This window comes from Nilaparvata lugens, chromosome 12, assembly GCF_014356525.2.
Source record: "Nilaparvata lugens isolate BPH chromosome 12, ASM1435652v1, whole genome shotgun sequence".
Classification (NCBI taxonomy): domain Eukaryota; kingdom Metazoa; phylum Arthropoda; class Insecta; order Hemiptera; family Delphacidae; genus Nilaparvata; species Nilaparvata lugens.
In genome coordinates, this window is record NC_052515.1 from 22,928,746 (window position 1) to 22,954,203 (window position 25,458).

At 31.7% G+C, this 25,458-nt stretch overlaps 2 protein-coding genes across 9 annotated transcripts in view; one reads left to right on the top strand and one right to left on the bottom strand.

Annotated features, from left to right (window-relative positions):
• LOC111056052 (ubiquitin-like protein 3) overlaps positions 1-19,268 on the top strand; it is a 164,566-nt gene extending 145,298 nt beyond the window's left edge. Inside the window, exons 2-4 of the mRNA XM_039439172.1 lie at positions 6,633-6,741; positions 11,351-11,515; positions 14,494-19,268. Of these exons, the coding sequence (XP_039295106.1) occupies positions 6,633-6,741; positions 11,351-11,515; positions 14,494-14,558 (339 nt within the window). The 3' untranslated portion in view covers positions 14,559-19,268. The remainder of the gene's footprint in view (positions 1-6,632; positions 6,742-11,350; positions 11,516-14,493) is intronic.
• A 1,308-nt stretch (positions 19,269-20,576) lies between these two features.
• The window catches only part of LOC111056131 (tyrosine-protein kinase Btk29A), a 75,786-nt gene continuing 70,904 nt past the window's right edge, over positions 20,577-25,458 (bottom strand). For all 8 annotated transcript variants that reach the window (XM_039439176.1, XM_039439178.1, XM_039439177.1 and 5 more), the window contains one exon: positions 20,577-25,387. In XM_039439176.1, the coding sequence (XP_039295110.1) occupies positions 25,286-25,387 (102 nt within the window). In that variant the 3' untranslated portion in view covers positions 20,577-25,285. The remainder of the gene's footprint in view (positions 25,388-25,458) is intronic.

The window sequence follows — 25,458 nt, forward strand, 5'->3', positions numbered from 1 at the left end:
ATGCATTTATTCAAATGCTAATTAATATATAATTATTATTTAACGAAAATCCTAAATAAATGCTGCAAATCACCCCGAAGACCTCTGCTACTGCAGACATTGACAACAGGGTTAACAGCTAGATGGAAATTCGATGAGAACTACTATCCAAAAATTAGTTGCCAGCCCGGGAATCGAACCCGAATAAATGCATTCTCTATTTAATTCCATCTGTAACTGATTTATATTCAGTGAAAAAAGAGGGATCCTCTTTACAATGTTGTTCATCATAGTGTGTCTAATATTTAGAGGCTGAGATTAAGATTGAGTATCAATGATGGAAGATTTTTAAAAATTGCAGAATATTATTCAACTGCTAGAATATTATTCAGTTTTTCGGTTAATATTTTTAGTAGCAGAAGTCCTTAGGTGTATTTCTGTAGCTTTCATTGGATATTTGAAATAGTTATTATGCAGTATTAAGATTGGAAGAACAAGACATTAATTCTAGCAAAGTTTTATAACTATTTATTACATTGATACTATGATAAACTTTCATTAAAAGTAAAAGTTTTTATGTACTATAGTAAATATTTTTAATCCTCAATTCAATAATAAATATCACACTACTTATACACGTTATAACTATGAATTACAACAGTACATTATTATAACTTGCACTTTTAGGGCCGGTTTCCGAGCTCGGGATTTAGCTAAATTCTAGACTTTAAACAGCTGGAGTCGGAAAATTGGCTTTCCGAAAAGGGGCGTAGTCGTAGTCCACGTTCAAATTAAATTTGGAAAGATTAGAAAATTCAACACAAAATAAGATAAAGAGAAAATAGTGTAAAATTTCTGCTATTTTGAATTATTTAGGAATGTTTCATTTCGTCAAGGTAATAAATTTTCAATAAGAAATGAGAAAATAAAGATTATCATAAAAATTGCGACTACACCCCGTTTCGGAAAGCCAATTTTCTGACTCCAGCTGTTTAAAATCTAGAACTTAGCTAAATCCCGAGCTCGGAAACCGGCCCTAAAAGTGCAAGTTATAATAATGTACTGTTGTAAATATTTGAAATCCCTAAATCAATTATAAATATCACGCTACAACAACAAATTGCAAGCATTTATAAAGCAGGGAGGGAGCTCTGATACCAAAGTAACCATATTACAAATCTCCCCTACTCTTCATGTTTTTACAAATTGATAAATTTCCAAGCCTCAAACAATGAAATATGTAAGACCACTCTTTGATATTGTTTTCGCATGAAGACAAATAGCAAAACTTGAAAGAATAATGACTGTTTCCTTACAACTTTACCGGTTCCCCTCAATCTTGAAGCAAAATCTTCAATTTTGATTGATTGTTGGAGTTTGCAATCAATAAAATATATCAGACTACTTTGCGAGATTATTTTTCTATGAGGACAAATTGCGAGGCTTTGGGAAATGTCAGCATTGTTTGAATGAGAAGGGTTGATGTTTTATGTAAGGAATGATGACAGTTAAAAGTGAATTCGAGTATAGTGGAGTTTAAGTCATGGTGTTTTCCCCCTTGCTATTGCACAAGGAATGATAGGCAACTTGAAGAGGCACTCATCTTTCACATGGGGATAAATCTTATGGACATTCCCCTTCATTTTTGGTGATTCCCAGACAGGGAGCGATGTCTCTTGGGGAAAGGGGAGAATAAGTATGTTGGGGGATGAATGTTGTGAAGGGGAGGGAAGGAACTGAGAGAGAGAGAGAGAGAGGAGAGAGAGAGAGAGAGAGAGAGAGAGAGAGAGAGAGAGAGAGAGAGAGAGAGAGAGAGAGTGAGTTATAGAGGGAAGGAAGAGGGGACTAGTGGAAGAGAAAGAGACATAGACATTAGACAATAATAGGGGAAATATGATCAACAGTAATAGGAAAAGAGGTAATGGAGGAGGAGCAGGACTGTAGTGTAGACTGTAGAGGAACAGTAATTGGAAGACAGAAAGTTGAAGAGAAACGAGAGTGTATAGAGGAACAAGAAGAAATGGAAAAGAAGAACAAACAGGATAAATAGAGGCAAGATACATACAACATGCAAGGGAAATGTTAGTAAATTGATGAAATACATCGATAGAAATTGATAAATTTAATAAACTCCATCAATAGATTCCACGGAAATGGGGACTAAGAAAGAGGCAGAACAAAAATAAGTTATTGCAATAAAATAAAGCATGTGAGAGAAACAGTGTTTGATGATGTGTGAAAGTGGAGGAAGATAGAGGTTAGATGGTAGTGCAAAAGGTAAGGAAAGAAAAGTGAACATGAAAAGAAGTAAGGAGGAGAGGAGGTAGAAGAATACGTGGAATAGAAGATGATGATGATGAGAATTATTTTAAATTATTAGGAAGAAATCTTCAAAACTGGGCCCTATTGAGAAGAAGAGAATGAAAAAGGTGATGACCCAGACCCAAGAACATTTTATATGTTTCAGGGATAGTAGATGTTCCAAAAATACGAGAAAACATCAAGTGAAAGCTGAAATTGAGTAGCAGGAAGGAGAAGTCCCAAAAACAGACAAGATCAGGGGATGAGAAAAAGAACAAAAATATAATAAGGAATGGACGGGGATGAGAAGAAGAATAAGAAATACAATAATAAGGAACGGATGAGTTAGTAGAAGATACTGAAGAAGAATAAGCTGGAAAGTTGAAGGAAACATTCTCTGGAGACTCTGGTCCCCCGCTCCTAATGAGAAGGAAAGGAAGAAGATAGAGAAAAATAAGAGCTTCCAAAAACAAACACAGGAGGAATAAAAAGGAGAAGAAGACAAATGAAGTGAACTCCCAGAAACATAGTAGAAAAAGTGAGAATAGAAGGAGGAAATCAAGGAAGAAGTGTGAAAAGTGCAAATGAAGAAGAACAGGAAAAAGTAGAAAAGAAGGAGCAACAGCAGATCAAAACACACATATTAGAAAAAGAAAGAATATAATGAGAAAATCAAGGAAGACACGAGAGAAGTGCAAATGAAGTAGAACAGGAAGAAGAATAGGAATAGAAGAAGCAAAATCAGATCAAAGCATACAACACATCAGAAAAAAGAAAGAAAATAAGGTGAAAATCAAGGAAGAAGCGTGAGAAGTGCGAAAGGAGAGGAACAGGAAGAAGAATAAAACAAGTAGGAGAAGAAGAAGATGAAGAAAAACAGACAGATGAAGTCAAACTCACAAAAACACATTAAAAGAAGAAAGAAAATAAGGAGAAAATCAAGGAATAAGCGTGAGAAGTGCAAATGAAGAAGAATAAAAAGAAGAAGAAGATGAAGAAGGAAGAAGACCCAAACCAGACAGCAGCCACTAGCCCCCAGTAAGTCAGTGCCTAAACCATAATATTTCTTGTTCACCCTTGCCTCTGTCCCCCATATATAATAATGATGATGAATGAGTGGGGCCCAGCCTTACATACATATACAGGGTGAGTCCTAACAGCACTTCCGCAGTTTGTCTTAGCGACATCTTCTCAACAGATGGCAGCACCTCTGCTCTGAACGCCCTTAATTGATCACCTTAGAACGTGTCCTTCCCTTCCCCCCCCCCCCGGTCACCCCCTCATCTTGTCCTTGATAATTTATTATGATGAAAGGCCTCACCGACAAAGCTGTCTCCAGTTCACTGCTTGTTGTCTACAATCGAGTAAAAATTGGTGATAATTTATAAAGCAGTAGTAAATTAGTGTTAATATTAATGATGATATTTTTAATGAATAGATTATCAATGGATTACAGTAATTTTGGGAAGATTGGAAGTTTTCAAATATAATTTATGAAGTAGTAAATCAAACCGTTTTTGAACTATTTTCAACGACACTACAGTCTAATTTCTTTGAATATTAGCATAGAGAAACAATAGCGTAAGTAGATATCCCATGGTATAGGGCGTTTATGTCGCAACTTTTACTGTTATCTCAAGCTGATAGTCCACGTACTTCTTTCCTGTGAAGGTGGTAGTCTCTCATATTGTGCCGTTCATACATTCTTACCCGGTCAAAACAGTAGAAATCGACAATAATCGGCTTGAGATAACAGTAAAAGTTGCGACATAAACGCCCTATACCATGGGATATCTTCTTAAGCTATTGTTTCTCTGTTATATTAGTTATTGAAACTAGTACTCACTGTGGAGCGCGTTCGGATTTTTTAAATCCATTCTCAACACTCTTGAGTGAGTACTAGTTTTAATAACTAATATTCAAAGAAATTAGACTGTAGTGACGTTGAAAATAGTTCAAAAACGGATTATTACTTGTAGTTCGTCATGGATTGTGAAATAGATGAGTAGTAAATCAACTTGAAAAATTATCAAGGAATACATAAACTAGAAATATATAATGAGAAATAGAAATAACTAGAAATAGAAAATGAAATGGAAAGTTGAAAAGTAATTGAAATATAATGTGCTATAAATAGGGTAATGTAACTAAAGCCGTGTCCACACTGAACAAATGTTCAACATGCATGTTCGGCAAACATGTTTGTTGAGGAGCTCAGGGACAAACATTCTAAAAAGTTTGGACAATCATTGTTTGTCAAACAAAACATTATTGTTTTTCCAAACATTTTCAGTATTCACAGCTGTAAAACATGAAACCTGTTCTTTCCACTTACAAATATTTTGTTTGGTGACGCGTCCACACTGGCCACGGGCAAACATTGTTTGTCAAACATAATAAAATTTGACCAAACTTTTTCAACAAACATGTTTGTAGAACATTTGTTCAGTGTGGACACGGCTTTACGTTAACGTTTGTGATCATTTTATACAGCTATAAAATGTTACAAAACTTTATTTTTCACAAATTGATAACTATTTTGTTTTTGCATATGCAATTTGATGTTCATCCCCAAATAAATTATGTGAAGTTCCAGCTCTATTTTCATCTATTACTGTTATTATTTTGACCCTACTCTAACTCAGAAGTTGAAGTATTAACATTTATTTTTTGTAATATTATACCTCGTATATCTCAAGATACTTTGAAGACCTCCTTGGTTGTCCTTCACCTAGAGCTACAAATTAGAATACAACTGTACAGTTTTGCAAAGAATTTCCAGGAGCATAAAAATAATGTTTCCAAGCCGTGGCTCTTGAGTGTGTAATTCTAGCTCTGAAGAACTCTTCATAATATTTACGACAATGCTGACAATACGGCACTACAGATCAATCAATCCTTGAATATTAATCAGACATTTCCACGTTTTTTCAAAAAATTCCGATCGTAAACTCAAAAGTGTCGTAAAGTAATTTCAGACAATACTCAGCTGCAAGTCCTCAACAGATTTTGACGATTACAATACATAAAATCAAGTCCGAAAAGTGGCCGTAAAATTGAGCATCGTCAAACTATAAATTCTAAAGTATTGCTACAAAAGTTTTATCACCTCAGCAACTTTCATTGGCAATCAGTCTTTTGCTCAATTCTGTCCTGTCAACACGTTTTTACATTCCTGGACCTTTAAACGGTTTGATTACAACTGAATTTAACAAGAAAACACTGAATATTTGGATGGATTTTATAACAAAGTTTCTTGCCTTGCAAATTTACAGCTTCAAATATCTCAAAGTCCGGTTCTCTTCTGAATAAAACTCAAATAGTAGTTTTATTTTTGACAATAAATGTTCTCAATCTTCTAGTAGCGAAATTAGTTCAAAACTAGACAGTGTTTTGAGTTTTCTAGTGTTTTTTTACTTTTGAGTTTCTGTTCTGAATAAAACTTAAATGGTAGTTTTTTTAACAAAATGTTCTCAATCTTCTAATAGCGGTATTATTTCAAAACTAGACAGTTTATGAAGTTGTTATTATATTATATTAATTATTATGTAGACAAAAATAAATATCTATTCCATAATGCTTTGCTTTGATACAAGCTTCAATTAATGTAATGAACTTTGCTATTCTGCTATTTAAGTTGTTCATCTCTGTCAAAACTTTAACTCATCTCTGTCAAAAATTCACCTCTATAAAATTTTTCAGTCAACATATATATCTCAAATATCAAAATAATGGTTAAAGAGGTATGATCTTATTTTATTTTTTGATCCTTTTTATGTGTATTTTTTCTTTATTGATTTACCTCTGTTCTATCAACTGTACTGACTAATACCACTGTACATGAAAAAAAAACGCAGCTGTCACTGAATAATTCTGTTCATAGTCACTTGTAAATAGAATCAATGAAATTATTCATTTACGATTAATGGGTGAAGTTGGAATTATCCAGTTAAATTTTTTATTAGGTTATATTTTTTCTGAGAGTGATGTCCACATTACTACTAGGCTTGTGCATGGGTGATGAGGCTGATGATAATGAGAGATGTGTGGACCTAAAGTTTTAGGTGAGTTCCGAACTGCCAAGAAGCGATTTCTCAGCTGATGAATCATATTCATAGGAGTTGGCTCAATTGGTCACCCTTCCAACGAGAGTAGCAGACGCATTTCAATGACAACTTGATGCTTATTGTTGATAACTGTGGATTTACTCTGTTCATTCATTTGATTGATTCTATTGTTGATTTATTTCAATTATAATTACATAAAATTACTTGTACCCTTTTTATTTCCGTTATTAAAACTTCAAGTGCCCAATTGGAATAATATTAATATATTTGTTTGTTGTTTTACAGATCAACCTGAGGCTGATATTAGTTAGTGGCAAGACAAAAGAATTCCTGTTCAGTCCGAGCGAATCGGCGGGAGACATAGCACAGCATGTGTTCGACAATTGGCCTGAAGGTAACATTTATTAACAAAAATGATCGATTAATATCACATCATATATAGAGGAATCTGCTATAGAAGTCAGTGGTAACGCAGAGAATCGGCAACGCTGTTGTACTATCTTTTCCACTGACTTTATAGCGTGGACCTCACTGAGGGATAGTAACAATACTATCTAGTACGAGTAATATCGGGATTATATTAGTTGAAAAGGGTTGAATTTCAATTGTAACGAAGAGGTAAACCGTGATTATCCAATGTAAGGTCACGGCTTTGATGTTTGTACTGTCACAATCTTTTAAAAAATAGCATTCATCAAAATATAATGTGTAATGAATGTATACCAATTCCAAGAGCCATGTTCATAATAATGTCATGTTTTAGGTACGGTAGCTTACTGTATATCAGACTAAGCCTTTAAGGGGCTTTTTGAAAAGAAGTCTTCTCTGATTGGTTCTCCTGGCATTTAATCACGATCAAACTTGAACAGGCTTTTGTGCAACTGGGCCACAGAGTGTCATCTCTTACGTGGCTTTCCAATTGATCTTCTGCCTCCTGGTCTATAATTTTGATACCTGTAGGTGAAACCGCAGGTTTCATTGAACTAAAATTCATGTTCAAAATTCCAACATTGAAATCCAGACGTAATCTCCAAGCCATCTTACATTTATATAAAGTAGTTAATGGTCTTACGCAGCATCCTTTTCACCTGGAAAGATTGGGCTTCTATGTGCCGACTGTTTCTCGTGGGAGGTATTTTTCGTTTTTTATACCAAGATCTCGAACGTTGCAGGATTATAACTCACCCATCAATCGATCCATGAGACTCTTCAACACAGTATCTCGTGATATCGATCTCTTCAATCCGTCTTTGAATGCCTTTATCAAATCATGCTCTATAATACTTGAATATTAGTTCTTTTGTCAATGTTTAACTTCAAGCACTCTCTCTCCTCTCTTCTTCTGCTATCTATATATAAATATATGTCTTTCTTTACCTTACTTCTTCTCTGTTTTATTTTTTTTTCTTTTTAATTTTGTTTAGTTTAAATGGTCGACTTTTTTTTCATTTATATTGAACTTATTCTCTCTATTCTTATTTCAATTAAACTTATTTTCTTATTTTAATTAAAATTATTTATATTGTACAATACGAATAGCATTTAATGATATAAATAATTAGTATTTTATTTTAAGATTTAGCATGTAATTCTGAAGTTTGTTTAATTTCTGTATAAGTTGTTTTTGTTTTTTTTATTATTCTTTATTATTTTGTGTGGAGTGCGGTTTTGGGCAGTGTGCCTGTCGCATCCACACTGATTAACTACATTCACTACAATGTATCTTTTTTTTCCAATAAATTGAAATTGAAATTGAAATTAAAACTGTTGTTTTTGGAGTAACTTGAGTTTTAGCTTCTTTTCAAGTTTAAAAATTTATAATTATTAATACAGTATTTTTCAGTTATCAGTGATGATTTATTGAAGTATTCTTATTTAATTTGGTTTTCAACTTTTCTAAATTCTAAATTCCTAGTTTATATATATTTTGAACTCAAAATTGGACAAAAATCATAAAGTATAAACTTGTCTATTTTCGGACAATTTCTATCTAGATTTGGGAGAGTAACAGTTTTGGGCTTTAAGCCTGTTGTTCCTTTTTCAATCATTCATAATTGAGAATTATATTGTATCTATCAATGTATAAATAAATTAATAAATAAACCGACATTCTTTGTTTTGAAAACAAATTTCTCTTTTCAATAGAAAATGATTGCTAAAGAAAAAACTATTTGAAATTGTTGATTATTAAGAATTGGTGGTAAAATGAATAGAAAGGGCACACATTGAATAGATTCTTCTAATTTAATGGGTTCTATTTGATGCTTATAATTTATTATTATTATTATTATGAATTTATATACTGAAACTCAAATAAGTATAAGCTATAAGCTGTTTGTAAGTCGGAACAGGCAATAGCCTATAATCCTTAATGCAATAGCTTATAATCCATGCGCGTAATATGATGATTTTAATAGTATATTTCGCACCTAGGGTCGAAAATGAGACTATTCCGGCTCGAAATCGGTTTTCAAGTCCGAGGCCTTAGGCCGAGGACTAGAAAAGATTGAAAGCCGGAAAAACATTTTTGCCCATGGTGAGAACGTTATTTTTCGCCCCACAGAAAAATAAACAATATATATATATATATATATATATATATATATATATAATATATATATATATATATATATATATATATATATATATATATATATATATATATATATATATATATATATATATATATGAGAATAATTGTTTATTAGGCACTTCCGAAAGCAAAACAGGAAGGTCATAGCTCTAGCGAATCTGAGGTAATCTGAATATCAGGAAATTGTCCAAGTATTTTTATTTTTTTATTCTGATTTGTCTAAATAACCTCAAAGATTATGTTCAATTATGTAAGAGGTTGAGTTTATACTTTTTATTCTTCCAAATGACAATCAGATGATATTATTATAAATGTTTCGATTCTTGAATAATAAACACAAATAATGAAAAGTTTTTTTCCTCCACCTACTGGCTAAAGTACTTACTTTACTCCCTGAAACATAATACTAAAGTGTCACTTTTTCGCCCTCGGTAGTAAAAAACAGAAAAACTCCCTAGGGAGTAAAAGTGACTCCATTTAAATAACATGGGAAGCATCTCTATTTTAAAAACTTACATTATAATAGGTTAGAAGGTCTAAGCTCAGATGAGAAAGCATAAAGAGGTGTCTGTCATTGAGTCAACTGAATTCAATACCACAACCAGAAATTTGATCAACGCATGAAATATATGTTTGTATGATATTATATTCTTAATATAAGTAGCCAATAAAAATTTATACAATTTTCGGAGAAAATACATCAGAAATCACAATCAAATACGTGCGATTTCTCCGAAAATCGCTGATTACGGCCACACTATCTAGTGGCTCTGTATAAAAAGCGTTTAAGGCCCGCCGCAAAGTAGACCCACGCTAATCCACGAGAAGCAACCCACGCCGTGGGATGTTTTGTAAACCATTGCTAGGCTTCTCTAGACATATGTGTAGTACATGCAATGAATAATACACTTGTCAGCTGATTGATTATGAATAATTCTATAGCAATGGTTTACAAAACATCCCGCGGCGTGGGTTGTCTTTCGTGGATTAGCGTTGGTCTACTTTGCGGCGGGCCTAAGGGGCCTTTTGAAAAGAAGTCTTATCTGATTACTTTCTTGGCATTTAATGACGGTTAAAATGAACAGGCTTTCGTGCAACCGGGCCACAGAGTGGTTATTATCATCTCTTACGTGGCTTTCCAATTGATCTTCTGCCTTCTGGTCTATAATTTAAGACCTGTAGGTGAAACCTTTCTGCAGACATTCTTTTTATAGAAAACAAATTCTTCTTTTCAATAGGAAAGGATTGCTAAAGAAAAAACGATTTGGAATTGTTGATTATTAAAAATTAGTGGTAAAATTAATAGAAAGGGCACACTTTCAATAGATTCTTCAAATTTAATGGTCTCGATTTGATGCCTATAATTATTATTATTATAAATTTATATACTGAAACTCAAATAAGTATAAGCTATAAGCTGTTTGTAAGTCGGAACAGGCAATAGCCTATAATCCTTTACATGCAATAGCTTATAATCCATGCGCGTAATATGATGATTTTAAATAATGTTTTCCTCCACCTCATGTCTAAAGAGCCTATTTTACTCCCTGAAACATAATAATATTTAAGTGTCACTGTTTTGCTCTCGGGAGGAAAAAACAGAAAATCTCCCTAGAGCATAAAAGTAACTCCATCTAAATAACATGAGAAGCATCTCTATTTTAAAAACTTACATTTGAAATAAGTTAGAAGGTCTAAGCTCAGATGAGGAAGCATAATATAGAGTAGTCATTAAATCAACTAAATTCAATACCTCAACCAGACATTTAATCAATATATGAAATATATGTTTCATGCTAAAATTATCACAAACTTCATATCAGTATACTATAAAAATGTATAATTCTCTTATATTCCATGTTATTCAAAATACCAGCCAACGAATATTCCTCATCAACTAATCAAATTTGAAGAGGGAACTTCATCATAGTTGTAGTGCAATCGGACATTCTTACAACTTTTGCCGAACTGTGTGATTGTGGTGAACTGTGTGATTACAAGCCAGCTGTTTAATTTTTAGGTTATGTTGTAACTCATTTTACTGGTCACGTAAGTTTTTGAAAATTATTTTATTTGCAGTTTTTATAAAAATTTAGGTGGAGGAAAAATATTGTGTACATCACGAGTGAAAAATGTTTTTTCTCCTTCAGGAAAATTGTTGCCCTCGGCTTCGCCTCGGGCTTCAAACTTTTCCCTCAGGGAGAAAAACAGTACTTTTCACTCTAGATATACAAATAACTATTGACGTGATATGATTTAGGCTATTAAAAAGAATATATTGAAAAGTGTGCCTTTTTTCATTTTAACCACTGATGGTAACTAACTACCTCTGTTTTGAAGTGATATGATGTTGTACCACATTGATAAGTTTCTTTAACATTTTTGTGTGTGTTTTTGTTGGGTTGGCTAGACTGGTGCGAGGAGGCGGTGGCGAAGGCGGAGATTCTGCGCCTGATCTACCAGGGGCGCTTCCTGCACAGCAACGTGACGCTGGGCGCACTGGGCCTGCAGTTCGGCCGCACCACGGTCATGCACCTCGTGCCCCGGGAGAACCTGCCCGAGCCCAACTCACAAGGTGAGCGCACCGCCAGCGGTCATTGGCTATGGATTCAGCAGTTCTTTCAAGACTAATCACGTTGAAAACACTTGAAAATTGAAGACAACACATATAAATCCTCAAAAATTAAAGATAGGGCATACAAATGAATGTTGAAATTCAAGGACTGACACAGGCTTAGATTCAGCAGTTCTTTTCGTTGAAAATTGATTGAAAGTTGAAGATAACATGTTGAAAACACTTGAAAATTGAAGACAATCCGTAAAAATTCTCAAAAATTAAAGATAGAGCATGCAAATGAATGTTGAAATTTAAGGGCTGAACAGGCTTAGAACACCCCAAAATCATTGGAACGATAGAGTTTCTAAATTCTTTCCGCTTGTACTTGGGCATTGGTTGTGGATCCAGCTGCTCCTTCAAGACTAATCACAACGTTCAATTTCAAGACATTCCTTAAAAACACACAAAATCATTGAAAAATGGAAGATAGTGACTGAATTCCAAATACTTAACAGGCATTACACACCTCAAAATCATTAGAGAGATAGAGTGTACAAAGCTCTTTCCAACACTGTTTCTGAATCCAGCTGCTCTTTCAAGACTAATAAAATGCGAAACGTATTTCTAAAATACTTGAAAATTGAAGATAAAACATCCAAATCCTTGGTAGTTGAAGATTAAACTGAAAAATGAAACTGTCAAGATATCAAAATGTTCGAAAAAGGCCGCAAAACACTTTGGAATCTTTAAGAATTGAAGACAAAGGACAAGATTGTTCAGAACACTCTTTTCTATACAAATTTATCAGACGAACCACCTCGAATACTTGCTAATTGAAGACAAAGCGTCCAAATCCATGAAAATTGAATCAAGAATTTCACAAGACCACATTGAAAGAGAAATGATAAGCACTCTTTTCTTGAACAGAACTTACAGTCTCAATACTAAATTTTAAGTTTTTCTTGTAATTAAAAAATATGAAATCTCAATTGTTTAAACTTTCTAAATATTATTATATTTTAATTTATTCATTTTTTCTTGGTAGATGTTTAATGGCATGTCACATTGTAAATCGTTCTGTCATTGCTTTTTTTTCTAAATGAATTAACTTATTAGTTTTTCAGATTTTTATTAGCTCTATAATCTTTTTTCATCACTGGATGTTTCCCACATATGGTCTCTTCACAGTTAGCTACGCTGAAATACTTCTTCGGAAGACATAGCCGTTTTGGTTTTATCTCCGAATATTGAAAGCTACGCTACGCTTATGTGAACGCGACAGATTCGTAGCTTGAATTTAACATTGGGAGATAGGACGTATTTCAGCGTAGTGAAGTAGTTGAGAGACCTCCAACTTCAGCATGTACTATTCATTGAGATAAAATCCATTCAATCTATCTTATTAACTCCTTATGAAGAGTTGAATAGTAACATCAATACTATCAATCATTCATTGATTTTGATCAATTTATTTTTTAATTGCAATGCTTTTAAAATAGCTACCCAAAAATCTCACCATCTAAGTGACAATAGGGACATCATAAAATTATTCTGTATTAAATCTGAAGTAAACATTTATTGTCCTCGGGGAAAAAATTGAGAAAATAAGAAACGTTTACGATCGGTGAAAAAGTTTAACAATTTCAAATTCGAGTGATCGATGATGGAACAGAAGGTATTTTTGGTAAGAATCAATAACTTTTCTCAATAAAGTAACCTATGATGTTTCTCAAATCACAGTATTTCAATAGAATGAAAGAGCTTCAAATTCGAAAGATGGCTTGAGAACTAATACTGTCGACAATATACACAATATAATAATACACAACAAGTAAATCATTTCAGAGGGAGAATAATAAATAACATTTGCAATCCTCCAACTATAAGCATAGAGAGACAGATACAGCATGTAGTTACTGTTCTATTCCTCTATAAAGCTATTTGTGAGGTAGCCTGTAAAATGAAGGATGAGGTTTGTTATTTAAAGATAATTCATAGAAATAATTTGATTACTACTAAGAAATCGCTTAATTCAATGAGAAACATTTTAAAAACACATACTTTTCAAATGAAAAACAAATAAAGGGAGCATATTATAGTAGATTTGTTTTTCTACCAACTAGCATGTGGGATATTGAATGAAATTGTTTGATTATTCTTAGAAAATGCTTGATTATTCTTAGAATACTTATTCAATCGAATGGACCATTAAACCTATAGATTAGGGGTGAAATAAAAGCGATATTGTCAGTTCCGCATAATTTATTTGAGCTTAACTAAGTTTCTTGCACGTAAGGCATGACTGATGCCTTATATTAAGTAGAAATAGAAGCGATATTGTCAGATAATTTATTTCGGCCAAACTAAAGTTTCATGCACTTGAGGCATGACTGATGATGATACCTTAAGCGCATTAAAACTTTAGTTTGGCTGAAATAAATTTTCTAACAATATCGCTTTTATTTCTACTTAAAATGGAGAAATTCCATTACAGCTCTGTTCATAGTGTGAACTATAGATTCCATCATAGATAATCTAGATCTATAGGTTTAATGATTCATTAGATTTAATAAGTGTCTTAAGCCGTGTCCACACTGAACAAATGTTCGACATACATGATCGGCGAACTGTTTGTTGAGGAACTCAGGGACAAACATTTTAAAAAGTTTGGACAATCATTGTTTGTCAAACAAAAGATTACTGTTTTCCAAACATTTTCAGTGTTGACAGCTGTAAAAAATAAAACCTGTTCTCCCCACTTACAAGTATTTTGTTTGGTGACGCGTCCACACTGGCCACGGGCAAATATTGTTTGTCAAACATAGTAAAATTCTCCCAAAATGTTTCAACAAACATGTTTGTCGAACATTTGTTCAGTGTGGACACGGCTTAAGAAACCGAGCCTAGTTATATTGTATTGTCTTGTGCTCTATTGATTATATGCTGTTCCATATATTCTTTGGTGTTTTATAATTCAATTTTGAATTTATTTGCAGACCAAAGGCAAAAGAGCAAGGGCGGAGGTAGTAGCTGCTGTTCAGCCTCCTGTTGTATCCTGTAATACAAGCCGACCTCAGGATCACTCAGACGACTACATTGGACCCAGCAGCTGGCCGGCCGGACTACACTACAAATCTGTGTTTCAATTAATGAACCAAAGTGAAAATTAATCAGTGGCGTCCTAGAACAATCTCATAACGTGTTGCTGCTAACAAGTATAGTTAATGATTTTCCTACCACCTTGTATGTGGGATCTTGAATGAAATTGGTTAGTTATTGCAAATATTTTCAATGTGGTCAGTGTGTGTGTGAGTGCGTGCGTGCGTTTGTGAGAGTAAACCCCTTGTGGTGTGTGGTTTATCTACTGACTATAACTATATATACAAATACCCACTCGTGCACTGGCCCATTCATAAATATATTTGTTTATGTCTGTATGTATATGTTGATGTATATATTTATAAATATAAATGAGAAGATGAAATTGATGAATATATTATATATAGCGACTATTATTATTAATTATTATATTATTGTTAATGCTGATCGGGTTTGAAGTCATATTCAAATATATTTTTATATTTTGAATGTGACTATCACAAGAATTTCGTTCTAAATATTGAGCAAAACATTGGAAGTGACACACTTTATTAATGATAATGATGATTATTCTACAACTATTATTTCGAAAAAATTATTAAGTTTTATATTTATCGTATTAAGTATTAATTTAGTTCTATTTCTATTGGATTAGTTTTGTTTTTGTTTTGTAGCGATTGAATTTATTTGATTTCTTTTATAAATTAACTGTGTGTAACTTTTGAAACGATTGTGCTTGATCAGTATGCATGCAATTCATTGCAAACCATCATCCAATCCTGAAAATAAATCATCTCTTCATCACTTGTATAAAATGATAAATACTCTATTCTTTATTATACTCTTAATGTTCACGGAAATGTCCCTTTATTGGGACGTAAGCAAATAATAACATTTCATTGAAATTATGAGTGATTTGTGGTTCTTTCTCGAGAACTTATTCAATTCAAAGAATATTGCTTGCTGCCTTTTTTTATAGATTAATTTGAAATCATTATCGTTTGAAAGTCTCCTGGAATGTTGAACATGTGTGAGGGGCAAGGCAGAATGAATTACAATTTTAGCAATCCTAAAAATATCTCGTTATTGTTAATTTGATAATGATAACAAAGCAATTCCATCAAAATTATTAATTTTTTGAAATTTTATAAAAATAGTTACTGTAGGCCTACTTTAATTTTTAATTAAAGCTGGCCTACTTCCACTTAATAAACTTAGTGACGTTGCACAACAGCCGGTTAAATTTTAACCGTGATTAATTTCACGAGAACCAATCAGAGAAGGCGTTTCCTCTGATTGGTTCTCGTGAAATTAATCACGGTTAAAATTTAACCGGCTGTTGTGCAACCGGGCCAAAGTATCTATATCCACTACTATCTAATGACTTCAGAATTTTTTTATAATTATTATGTACTTTGAAATAAAAAAATGAATTTTTATTATGAAATTAATCTTGATTTTAATAGTAATTTTCCAGCAAGGCTGCTTATGTTGTAAGATTATTATAAAATCTCTAAATCTGGTTAGAAATTCGGGAAACAATAACAATATAATAATAATTGTTTTGATTCTAGAAATATAGAAGATGTTCTTGGAATGTGTTTGCCAATCTGCCCTCGTGACAACAAGATTGTCGATTGAATTATACTAAAGTTGAATAAATAAAAATGTTATGTCTTGTTAATGTCATAAAGTCTACTTGCTTTTTTACAGTATTCTATGATGTGTTTCTCAAAACACATTATGTGTCTTATAAACTTCATATACTTTAGTTTCATTCTAACATAAATCTTATAGATTTTCCAATTTCTCTTGTTTTATATGAATATCAGTTAATTGATAAGCGATCAATTGTTTCAACGTGTGAAGGATCTAACGAAAGGGTTAAAATCCGGAAAACTTGTATATTTACCTCAATAATTTTTTATTTGAACATTTTAATTAGATCAACAAGAAATTATTGTAAATTGAAAACATCGTCCATGGTATTTCGAATATTATAATAATATATCTCTGTCTATGTAAATTAAGCTATGAAAATTCCTTTAAGTTGTATCTTTAATGTGATTACAATAATTACTTATCATTACTACTAGCTGTAATGGCAATTCGTTTTTAATTGTACATATTTATGAGACTGTATTATCATTTATACCAGATTGAGAATTTAATATTGAATTTTACTCTCACTTTTAATAACTCATTTAATTTTTACTTGCATACATGTTCAATAATTATTTACTCTGAAGATCAATTAATTATATATTGATGTTTTTATTATGATATAGAGATAATTTATAATATATAAAGTTTAAATAGTTTAAAACGATTACTGAAACAATAAAAATTGATATTGAGGAAATAATATGTTTTAAATGTTCAAATTTAATGGAGAAGTATATTTATTGTTAAAACAGCTGTGTAATAATAATATTATTGCTGTGTACAATATTACTATGTGGATTTATTAGAAAAGGGGGATTAAATTCAACTGATTTTTATTAAATTGTACAGGGTTCAATCATAAAAATTAATTACAGTAATGTTATATTTCTCTCTATTCAAATATCACTTTTCAAGTATTGCTTCAGGGATGAAAAGTACTTTCTTTAAAATTTCAACTATTTGACAATAATTTTGTATTATTCTGTTTAATTCTTGAAACTCCCATTTTCTCAAAGACAAAGATTTCAATAAAAAAATATATTATGATATTATCACATCCAGAAACTTGACTCAAATTAGAAAATATTTTCCTTTATTACCTATGTATGTTTCTAATGATATTAGACATACAACGTGACACAACTACTTCATTTATTAGAAAGATCTGGGGTATTGTAAATGTAAACTACGGGAGTTCAGTTAAAGAGACAATCTATTTTTCAACCACAAAATAAATACGGTACATTTTTTTCAATAAGTTTAATTATTTGACAACTATTGCCAGGATAAAACTATTTTATGTTCATTCGTGACATTTTCTGTTTAATGATTAGTGAGTTTTCATTTTTAAATGGCCTGAAAAAATTTTTTTTTTATTTCCTGGATGTGATGATATTATATTGAAATGCACTTAGTTATAAAATTTCAATTATTTATAATAGACTCTACGAAACTAGAGCTTTTAAAACAATAATTATTTGACATAACAGTTATATTTTTGGTTTTAAAGTATCATTTCTGAATGAAATGATGAAACAATACCCTTTCTTCATGCTTCTGTAAATTTTCTGAATAGTTTTAAAGCTGTTGAAAATATATTTATCTAACAGTTTTGTATAAAAATTCTATGCGATTGTGTAATGAACTGAAATAGATTCAATGTATAAAATATAGTAAAATTGGTTTATTCGATAGGATTCCACATTTTCTAGTACATTATATTACTTGAGTAACTAGAACAGTTTTTTAATATATCTTGTAATAACATATGGTAATACTATTGGAGCAAACTTTGTTTCTAATTGCATGTATGGAACTTTTCAATCGGTTATTAATAAAGCATTACCGCTTAATGTAAGCTTATAAAGTCATACAACATTTTGAAAAAAAATAGGTGAAGTTGCAAGTCTTGTTATGCCAAAGCAATCTAAAAACCAACTTTTCTAAATAATTTTTTAGAAGACTTTTATTTTACGGTATTTGTTTATTACCAATCGATTTTGCCTTTCATGTTTCTGTGTAGATGACATTTTAGTATTTATTTCATGATGTAAAATCAATAATGAATTAATTATTGCAAACGAATTTAAGTTTTTTTTTTTAATTTTCTCTGGTATGAAGAAACTAACTTTGATTCTGGTGAGCTTATTTAATAATCGATTGAAGATTCACAAAGTACAGTATCATTCTTTTTACCAAAGATTCATTTTGCACTGATTGTATTGCTATTCAACTCAATCACAGCCTTCAAAATTTGAAACTTCTATTGAAACTGCGATTTTAGTTTCAATGGATGTGTTTTATCTCAAATAAGGTATTAACTATTGATGAACTTATTTTTTAATTTATATACTCATCGAATATGATTATTGATAGCTAATGTTGGTATTTATTTTAATAATTAAAATATTGAACGTCATGTTCAATGTATTGTACAATTTGCAGAAACTGCTTGAACGTGTCTAATTGAAAAGTTAATTTGAAGTATTTTTTCTGTTTTCATGTTTTACGCAAGTCAGTTTGTAAATATCGATCATTTTTCGTCGTTAATTTTTATTCATCGCGACATAGAGAAACTATACTCAATAGTATAGAATATAGTTATTCTATAATCGCAACACTTTTTTTCACTACCTGTAACTTTCAAATTAATAATATAATTTTTTGTTAAAATTGATAATTCAGTTGTGGTTTGTATGCAATTTTAAATAGCGCTGTATTGTTTCAAACTCATATGAATTTGCTTTTGCTTGTATTGTTTGTTTTAATATTATTGAATTGACATTTTTTATTATTATGTATACAACTGATTATTCAGATATTAATACCTTTTCTGTAAATAGCGAAGTGATATTTTTTAATGAAAAGTTCTATATTGGGTAAAATGATTTTTCGTAGAACATGAGATTGTAAATTACTTAGCATCTATTAAAAAACTGTGAAATATATTACTATTGATTTCTATGATTATGACTGTCTTAGAATAAAAGTTATTCAAGTAATAAAATGATTATTGTTTTCTTTACTTCAACCTTTATAAGCTTGTTTAATTTTATCAATATTTTTTTATTCTCAGACAGTTTTATTGAACGAGCGTTGGCGATTTCTCACTTTTGACTTACTAAAGACCAAAGTCGTTGTCTGTTTGTTCAACAATAACTTTAAGTAAGAATTGATCAATCAGCTTCAAATTTTGAACACGTACAGTATTATTCTTTGAACCTTTTTACAGGTCAAGTTCATATGCCCGATTTGTCTCTTTCAAAATTCAAAAATTTGGTTGCAAATTCAACCAAACCCGATCATCCGTTCAGACATCAACGTTCGTGCGTGCGTTTTGAAGAAACACTAAAACAAAAAGTATCTCAGATTTGGCTGAAATTTGTACCATAGTTGGAGCTTTACCTGAGAAATGTCAGAGTCAAATTTGGCATCTCTAGCTACTATACAGAGTGAGTTATGCAACTGCAAACATAACATTTTTGATTGGCCATATCTTATATTTATAATTAAAAAACTGAAATATATTACTATTGATTTCTATGATTTGACTGTATTCGAATAAAAGTTATTCAAGTAATAAAATAATTATTGTTTTCTTTACTTCAACCTTCATAAGCTTGTTTAATTTTATCAATATTTTTTTATTCTCAGACAGTTTTATAAGTAATTGAACGAGCGTTAGCGAGTTCTCACATTGACTTACAAAGGCCAAAGTCATTGTCTGTTTGTTCTACAATAACTTAAGTAAGAATTGATCAATCAGCTTCAAATTTTGAACACGTATTCTTCGAACCTTTTTACAGGTCAAGTTCATATGCCTCAGTTGTCTCTTCCAAAATTCAAAAATTTGGTAGCAAATTCAACCAAATCCGATCATCCGTTCAGGCATCTTCAAAAATCATTATGAAACTTTTTTGAGTAAAGCAAAAAGTATCTCAGATTTGGCTGAAATTTGCACCATAGATGAAGCTTGACCTGAGAAATGTTGGGAGCCAAATTTGGCGTCTTTAGCTACTATACAGAGTGAGTTATGCAACTGCTAACCAAAAATTTGCGAATTTTTAATTGGCCATTATCTCCTGAACGGTACCGAATTTTGCAATTCAGATTCCATATTCGTGTTCCTTGCACAAAAGAGCATAACATCACGAAATTTGAGCGGTTTTTATTTTTCACAAATAATGAGAAAAACCATGTACCATCATGCTTTTTGACGTTTAAAGTGGATCGCACAGGAAAAAGGAAAAGAAGTGTATTGGTCTTTCCACTGGAAAAGAGGTGGTTAGGAATTGAATAATAATCAAAATTCTAATCGATTGAACATAAATCTATTAATAACTGCGATAGCACAATTACACATACATTTTCATACAAAATGTCTATAATAATACAGCTTACATTCAAATAATTTATAGTTCGATACAATACAATCATCACATAGTATAACGATAATAATATCTTCAGTAATAAAAATGTTAACACTTTCAGTACCGTAAACGGTGTATGTGGAATATCGTAAAACTATGATTACAATAATGTAGTTCGGTTAAATACTGGGATAACAAGTGTAACTGCTCATCAATATCAATTCTTATAGTTACTGAATAATAACATTATATTATAATATCGTTCAAACTTTAATATACGGTACTAAGCTAAAAATCTATCATGATATTCAACACAATTTCTTAATTTCCTTTATATCGCCTCTGGAATGTACTAGTACATATTCAATGTACTCAAGCTAAATCTATTTTAATATAGCTAAATATATCGGGTAATCACAAGTAATAAATAAATTTCCCTATTTATTTGTTCTCGAATTGAGATACAAAATACAATCTACGCTAATTTTGACCGACTTATTCATTAACGTAATTGTAGTAAAACTAATATAATTATTCCTCCTCAAATCAACATTAATATAATATGGAACAAATTTTCAGACATATAATACATATATTTGCATTGAAAATAATATTGATGGTTCTACTGACAAACTAACTTTCATCTCAATGTGATTTTTATCTTCATATATGATACTTTTCATCTCAATATTACTGTAGTTTTTAGAGCTACTATCTCAGTTCAAACAATAAAACAACCTAGTTTTTAAAATAATTTATTCGCTCTATTGTAAGCTCTAATAATGAAGATACAATCTTATAAAACTTTTTATAAACAATACGTAATCTTTAATAATATTTCTCTTATTCGCTCTATTCAATTCTGGTGACCTATTTAGTTACGCTAGATCACCAACTAGAATCAAGGATAAACATTTGTCGTCAGTTAAATAATATTCCTTCAGTATTAAACATATTTTGCATTAACAACATTGAAAATTACAAAATGGTGGGCTTAGAAAGCAAGAAACTTGAAAATGACATTGATTCATGTAGAAGCCACTTTTTAATACCAATAGCTAAAGATAATTTTTTTGCTTTTTCCATAATATAATATATAAAAACATTTCTGGAAAGTTTGAAAGTGAATTAGCTACACCAAGCTATTCTACATAGAAAACAAGCAGGCATTTTCAGATGGAGCACGTACAAAATAATGAAATAATCATCAAGAAGTTAATTGTCACGTTCAAAAAGCAAGTATATAGTAGTGCAGTATTTTTGAAGTCAAATACAGATTAGACTTGAATGACCTTAATTCATGATGATATCACATTGATCAAGTGTTGGTGTATAAAATATGGATGCAAAACTTTAGAATGAAAATTGGAAAGTGAATGAAAAGCGTGTACGATAAGAAACTAGATAGCACGAAAATGTTTTATCCCCTGTTCTACTGAGACGGTCTTCAGTGAATGAGAGAAATTTAATAATGAATTCCTAATAAATTTGATGGATCAATGTATTAATATTTTGGGAAATGGAACAAGTTAAACGATTACATTATTTTTACAATAATTATTTGACTAATACTGAAATCAGTAGGTTTACTATTGACTTTTTTAATTTTTCTTGATAATCAACATGCATGTTATCATGCTACCTTTCACAAAAGGTATAAGTTGATGCATATTTCTTAACTTTTTTCAAGGTAATGTTATTAATCTTGAATACCATGACTGTGTAGGTAATAATATACAACATGCATTTTCCCAATTCATTTAAAAGACTTTTATATCATTTTTTTCATACTTGAGGGTTTTATATACATTATGTATATGTACATCAACAAATATTTTTATATTTTCTTTGTTTTTTTTAATAATTTTTATTCAATTTTCTGTTTTGCACCTTGGTTTTTTCCTGTTTTTTTAAAAAATATTTTCAGAGTCCCGAGTGGTATGACCACTCTAAGAGCATCCCCCCTTTTTTTTATTTTTCAAATTTTCAATATACAGTAGAAGTTTCCAATACATTAGATCAAGTGATTTTTGTGAATGTAATCCTTTATTATCTTGTTCCATTACTTCAAACCATTACCTGTTGATTTCCATCCATTACCTGTTGATTTCAATATTATACCATACAGAAATATATAGAGAATGAATACAGAAATCCATCTGGTTAAGTACAGTACAACCATTATTTTAGTAGAATTTCGATTATATTATGAAAATAATTCATTTCTATGCTATTTATTAATTTTCAATCATATTCCACGTAACAGCTTAGACTATCCAATACAATAAAACCAGATTTGCACACTTGAATTACAATTTCAAGTCCAGCTTTACTATTCAGCAATATTATTTACATACAATGATGTTGACATGTTTTTTCAATGTGTCTTGCAAAATATTAATTTTGTAAAAAATACTACCTACACCATCAATAACTGATTATGAATCTTAGTTATAAAACTTGATTTGAACCTAGCAGAATAAGTCATTGTCATTTTTAAATACGAAAAGAACTTACAAATACATTCAACTTTCTCATTATTTGAAAGCGATGAGTCAGTTTTCAAGCATAATTTAGCAATTTAAATGGCGTCAGCTTACAAGAGTATTGTCAAAGTAAACATTACTTACAACATTTAGCTTAAGCTGATTTTTGTTAACATCAAAAACTACTCAACTCTTTATAGCAGAGCCCTACTTGAAGAAACTAACAATTTCTACCAAGCAGATTTTGTAGCAAATACTTATTTGGCCCATCTTTTAGTAACTATATTGTAAACATACTAACGCAGTATGGAACAATCTACATATCTCAGCTACCAAAATTCTACATATAATTTTCACTTTTTGTCAAATTTTAAAAATCATCACTAATGATACACACCGTAAACGCTGAATAAAAAATCTTTCGATCAATCTAGTCTCTCAATGCAACACTAAATAATTTTGTAGATACAGGCCACTAAAATGACCCAACTTTCGACGTTTTATGCTAAGTTTGAATACAACTACCCATTCCCTACACAATAATCTGCAATTCAGCGCAGATTTCCGAATACCTTAAATATAGCAAGCAAAACATGAGTCTGTGGTTTCAATGTCTTGTTTTTCGACAGTCTTGTTCGAGGAAGCGATAGAAAGGAAGTTTAAGGAAGTTTAGGTTGGCACTGCCACTTAGCTTCTGTCTTCTGATTGGTCACATTCACCTTGAGTTGTTTTCTGATTGGTTGACTTCAGTCCAAGCTGCTGTCTGATTGGTTGAAGCTGATGATCTGCAGATGAAGTTGCCATCTGGTTGGTTAGCTTCAGAGGAACTCACTTCCTGATTAGTTGATCTAAGATGAATCAACTTTCTGATTGGTTGAAGCTGAAGAGCTGCAGATGAAGTTGCCATCTGATTGGTTAGCTTAATAAGAATTCACTTTCTGATAAGACGATTTCAGAAGTAGCTGCTTTCTGATTGATCGATATCAGATGAAGTTGCCTTCTAATTGGTTGACTATATATGAGGCTGCTTTATTTTTCATATAAGGCTGCCTCTTGGTTGGTCAGATACATTACAAGCTGCTCTCTCATAGGTTGAATTCAGTTCTTAGCACTCAACTCGAGTTTAAACTGGATTCCAATAATTCAAAATTATTTCAAGCTACTTTCTGCTTTCATTGATCAAGCTGATTTGTGTGTCAAACCCAATTTAAACTAACGAGCTCCAGATGAATTTGGTTTCTGAATGGTTTTCTGTAGAAGATTTCACTTCATCAACTTCAGTTAAAATGACTTTTGATTCTTTAGAATTGAAACAGAACAAGCTTCTCCAATAGGTGACATTGATTCAAGTAACTCAACTCAATTTTATTCAACCAGGTCAATCAATATTGTGATTTATTTACATTGATTTCTATTGATATTTTAACAAGCCTAACTTTATTGAATTCTATGTTGATTCAATCATTGATCGATCTAGCTAGCAGTTGACTGATGTATTGGTCGGTGAAGATGCAACTCATCAGCTAACGTGCTAACTTATTTCAATCACTGTTTAAATTAAGAAACGTTGATGTTTGATTTCGAAGGTGCTAGCAGTTAACCGATGGCAATCTGTTGTTCAAATCTTTGTTCAGATTCAGCTGAAGGTAGTTAGCGATTGTTTAACATTGATGGCAACATTTCTCCAATCGTACGAAAGGTGCTTAGTAATATTGCTCGTCGACTACGGCAACATTCCTCCAATTGTACGAAAGGTGCTTAGTAATTGCTCGTTGACGACTGCAATGCTTTTCCAATTGTACGAAAGGTGCTTAGCAATTGCTCGTCGGCGACTGCAATGCTTTTCCAATTGTACGAAATGTGCTTAGCGATTGCTCGACGGCGACTGCAACTTTTTCCAATAACTGTTCAAAAGGTGCTTAACGATTTCTCGAAACCGACAGCAACATTTTACCAATTGTACGAAAGGTGCTTAACGATTGCTCGAAGCCGACAGCAACATTTCACCAATTGTTCGAAAGGTGCTTAGCGATTGCTCGTCGGCGACGGCAACGTTTATCCAATTGTTCGAAAACAGTGTGATTGACCTAGTTGAAGTAGGCGATGAGACGACAGAGTGGACAGGAGGGCGAGGAGCGGGGACATGGCGCATAGATGAGGAGAGAGAGTCAGTCGGCGAGCAGACCCTGTGAGACCACCGACAACTGCTCTTTCAACTGACGAAATGACGGCCGCTCCTCGGGGCTGTGACACCAGCACTTCCTCATTACCTACAAAACATACATCACATATAACTCTATTGCATTTTGTCTAATTGATTTGTAATTTTATTACAAATAAA